Genomic DNA, 4,873 nt, shown 5'->3' on the forward strand with positions numbered 1-4,873 from the left:
TCCTGTGTGATAGCAATAAAGTTAGGTGAAAAAAAAAAAATTACATTGATAAAAAAATAAAGGTGATTAAAAAGTAAAAAAAGAAAATAATTTAAAAAAGATAACTATAAAAAGTAAATTATAAAAAAGTAAAGATAAAAATTAAAAAATATAAGAAATTGAATAAAAAAATAAAGTGATAAAAATAAAGAAACAGTAACAAAAATTTAAACTAGCCCCGCCCCAATGCCAGGTTGCACAATACGCCCCCCGCCATCTGGTTGCCATTCTCAATTGATGGGGGGGGGCGTATTGTGGAACCCGGCCTTGGGGCGGCAGGGAGAGTAAATCTGGCCCTGGCTGCACTGTAAAGTCTTGGTGTGCAAATAAGCAAAAAAGGACGGTCTGAAAGGATGAAACCAGGAGTCGCAGAACCTGCATGCATCTGTGAAGACAGATTCTGCTCTGAAATGATTCGGATCTTAAGTCACGGAGTCTTCTGTTTTGCTTGCGCAAAAAAAAACCTGGTTAACCTAGTACCCAGAATCAGGAATTCCAGCTGTTGCGTCAGTACCAGAGAATTTTGCAGAGCTTTGGTTGGTCAGTAAATCTACAGTGAGCAAGGAGTGATCTGGACACTGGTCAGCAAGTAGTCAATTACGTCTTGAGAGGTAATCTCTGAAATGCCGGTTTGCAGCTGTACCAGAACCTTGACATTTACTCTGGGAACCACGGCTAATCCAAAGAAGTGCCACAAATTGATACAGATCCCCTCTACTGCAAAACGCAGAAAGGGATTGAGAACCAGAAATAGTGATAAGCAATTCAGAATTCCACTGGGGTCAGAATGCCTTGCAAGGGAAACCAGCACAGAAGAATAGATTCTACACAAAGTTTGGTGGTGCACACAGGTGTCCCGACTTCCCAAAATAGGACAAACCGATTTGCTGCACTTAAGTACAGTGTGCATGTTTGAATATAAAAAAGAAAAAAACAGTAACTTTACAGATAAGCAAACCATTTTCCATCTTAAGGGAATGTCCAAGATTATTGGCAGATTGACTAAGGGTGGTGTGGTCCTATTTTTCACAAATTCCCTGGGAAGAGGATGGGGGGAAAAACAAAAACAGGCTGCTTCCACTCTAGAAAGATAATTAAACTGTTCATGATTAGGAAAGACTATAGCAGTGCATCTAGGCCTAAGAATCCCCATGGCCTGTCTGGGAAGCTAAGGCCGAGTTCCAACACCTTGGGCAGTTGAGATAGGAAGCCTTTGGAAACAGGAGGTAGCGCTTGTGAAGCAAAAACACTAGCCATGGTCATCCCAGAAAGATCCAGATAAAGGATGAGCAGTGGTAGCAAAAATGGATAGCTCCGAAGGGGACCTGCGTCAGTATGACTCAGCCTGAGCACTATTAACCCTTTTGCTGCCAAGGACGTACGGCATACAGAGGTACAAAAGTGCTCCCGGCTGGCCAGCTCAGTATGCCGTACGGACCTGGCATTTACAGTTCTACTATCCATGGAGCCCCGCTGCTGATATTTAACGATCCCTCTGTTTACTGGGGACACATAGTACATAGTAGTTATGAATGAACAGGCTGTGATTTACATCACAGCCTGTTCATTCAAGAATTTATGAATGGGGACTAGCATTCACTACAGAGGCTCCTCCCCATTCATAAACTACTGATAGTAAGATAGTTTTACGATTAGTTTGTGAATGAATGAGAAGCCTCTGTACTGAGTGCTTCCCATTCATTGAGTGCTGGGGCTGCAGAAAAAGACATTGAGGACTCTATGTCCTCAATTTCTTTTTCTATTTCAAAAGGAAAATGTCAGGGGTCTATTAGACCCCAGATATTTCACTGCAGCCCCAAGGGTCCTGGGGCCAAAGCTAGCCGAAGGATCAGCCGAAGCTATGGCTAGATCCTTTGGCAGCTTTGTGAATAACCCCCATAGCACTATGTGTCCCCAGTTATAAATGAACAGGCTGTGATTTACATCACAGGCAAATTAAAAAATACAATAAACAATAAAATTTTGAAAAAGGTGTAAAAAAACAAAACTAATAAAAAAAAAAAAAAAGCACAACCCCTTCCTCCCCCCACATACACACACATTGTGGTGCACACCATGCACATGCGCTGCATTGCGTTTAGAACGTATCGCAGTGCATGATCTTTTATTTATTTATCTTTTTTCTTAAACCCATTAAATTAACTGTGGCAGCGCATGGCAAAGCTTTGTGACTCATTGCCATGCGTTGATACCTTGTGTTGCAATTAAATATACACCTGTATAATTTTATCACAACACAAACACCAAAACAATTTTTTTACATAAGTCGATTTACAGTTTTGCATACCTTCATTTTTTTTACCTTTTCACAAAAAGGCGCAATTACAAATTTGCTAATATTTGTTATTTATTAACTCAATACAGTTTTATCTTTTAGCTTTAGTCAGAAAATAATTTTTTGTGCACGGATACTGATTTTGGTGTGTTTTAACAATTGAATTGTGTATTTGTATTGGTTTAATATTAATTTGAGAAACATTCGTGCAATTATCGCAGGGCCTACAAATTTAGTATCACCATCTTTTTATTCTACCGGGCCTGCGCTTTCAGAAAATATGGTTTGGGGGGTATTTTACAAACGCTAGCAACCCAGCAGTTGAAAATCAAATCAATAGGAAAAAAATTGCAAAAATGGCTTGGCCAGCTGATTTGAAAAATGTTCGAGAGCTTGGCAGCGAAAGGGTTAAGCTTGAGAGTGAACACAGAAAAGACAGAGTGCAAGGTCGGCTGTGGGGTTCTGCCCGTCTGAAAATGGGGACTGGTCCTTTTTCTGGTGTTGGACACATTGCTAAAATTAGGCAAAATTTGTTAGGGTTCTTGCAGTCTGTAGCTGGGGTGGTCGAGCACAAGTGAAAGACAGATAGGCACTAGGATGCACTAGGATGCCTGGCAATTTTAAGTACTTTAGGCGATTGATGGCTAAAAAGCTGCTAGCTGTTGTGGTGGTGGTCCGTCAGCTAACCATTATATCACCACCTCATCAATCCTGTCCCTCTGGTTTAAAGGATAATTCAATACATTATAAAGCAATGGCTCCAGCTATTGAGGACTAAAAATCCCAGCAATACACTATACAGTAATGCAGAATGGCAACTACCTATAGAGGACTACAAATCCCAGCAATGCATTATACAGCAATGGAGAATCCCAACCGGCTATAGAGGACTACAAATCCCAGCAATACATTATAAAGTAATGGAGAATGGCATCTGGCTACAGAGGACAAATAGAGAATGGCATCCGGCTAGAGGACTACAAATCCCAGCAATAAATATTACAGCAATGCAGAATATGAAGCTACAAACTATGTTGCTCTGGGTTCGCCGCCAGAGGATTATGCAGGCTTTCAGGAGGTTGTGCGGGCTCTCACGAGGCAATTACCTGAAATGCCACGTTTATCTGAATGTAAATAAAAGATGGATCGATAGAGTGGACCTCTGTGTGCGTGTGACCTTATCACTTCTTCCAGTTTTACAGCACCATCCGTTGACCATTTCAGCACCCATTGAAGCTACACACTGGTGTGTTTGGAGTGCAATGGGACATCTCATCCAGAGTTCAGCCTATTCACCACTCTGGGAAGTCTTCATTGACAACCTGTGATTTAGGGGTCAAAGCATGGCACTGGGTCAGGTGTGATCACCAGATGCCCAGTATGACAAGCCATGCAGAATGGTCATACTGTAGGTAGCTAAAACTGGGGGTTCAGTACGTCATGTATGCAGCATGGGCATCAAAACAAATTTCCAAATCTGCTAGTCTCGTTGGACACGGAAGACAATACGGGTACAATGCTGCCTTAACAGCAGCAGTTGATACTTAAGCTCGAAAATCTTGATCCATTAGAGCTAGGGAGAGAAATTCTACATGTTCAGGATACCCAGCAAAACAGTTTGGCAAACCTTAGATGTGGCAAAACCTTATTCTGGGTTAATGTGTTCAATGCAGAAAAAACACAATCACTGCGCTCGGAGTATCAATTATACCATTCAATCGTGATAGACCAGCTGCAACACTGTCAGTGAAACGTAGCGATTGCAAATATGTTGCACTAAGTCTTGTATCAATCTATTAAAATCACCCTCTACGCACTACTAAGCACTTAAAACATGCAAAGATGCATGTATATGAGCTTTTCATGCACTTTCACTGACGTCTATGGGGCCAAAAACACACCGTAGCACTGGAAGAATAATGTGATTTCCATTGTTGTGCAGCGCGATAGCAGATACAGCACAAACTGCACTGGTGTGAACAGGGCCAAAGTGTAACTCAAACAATCTCTATATAATCTCCCTGCATTGACTAAGTTGTCTAAAAAAATATGGTTCAAATGTAGAATGCTGAATGTCAAAAGTATAGAAATGCTAAAGGAAACAAAAACTTACATTTTATCATCTGACTTATCTAGGCCATAAGCAAGGGCAGCAGCAGTTGGTTCATTAATTACTCGCAAAACATTCAATCCAGCAATCTGCCCAGCATCTTTTGTTGCCTAAAATGGTATTAAACATATAAAATTTAACAGCGGTTTAAAAAGTACAGAATTGCACATTAAAAAAAACAAAATTAGCAGCTGAAGACAAACTCATACTGAGAAACTACAACTTGGGTATAATGGTGTATGACGAATATAATTTAGAGAACTATGAGGAGAGTGCTTTTCACTCACCTCATAGTTCTAGCCGACCTGTGACAATGAGACTGTCACAGGTCGGCTCAGTAGATCGGCAGGTGAGCGAACATATACCGGCGTTCGCTCACCTCTCGATCCTGTCACGGCTCTCTGTCGTGACAGGGGAGGGGCTGGATT

The 4,873-nt window shown here is 41.2% G+C and overlaps 1 protein-coding gene across 1 annotated transcript in view; it reads right to left on the bottom strand.

Annotated features, from left to right (window-relative positions):
- The window catches only part of HSPA9 (heat shock protein family A (Hsp70) member 9), a gene marked incomplete at its 3' end in the record, with an annotated part of 84,013 nt that overhangs the window by 11,301 nt on the left and 67,839 nt on the right, over positions 1–4,873 (bottom strand). Inside the window, exon 7 of the mRNA XM_018574419.1 lies at positions 4,449–4,555. Coding sequence (XP_018429921.1) covers positions 4,449–4,555 — 107 coding nt within the window. The remainder of the gene's footprint in view (positions 1–4,448; positions 4,556–4,873) is intronic.

This window comes from Nanorana parkeri, unplaced genomic scaffold (genome assembly GCF_000935625.1).
Source record: "Nanorana parkeri isolate BGI_ZX_2015 unplaced genomic scaffold, ASM93562v1 scaffold2952, whole genome shotgun sequence".
NCBI classification, from domain to species: Eukaryota; Metazoa; Chordata; class Amphibia; order Anura; family Dicroglossidae; genus Nanorana; species Nanorana parkeri.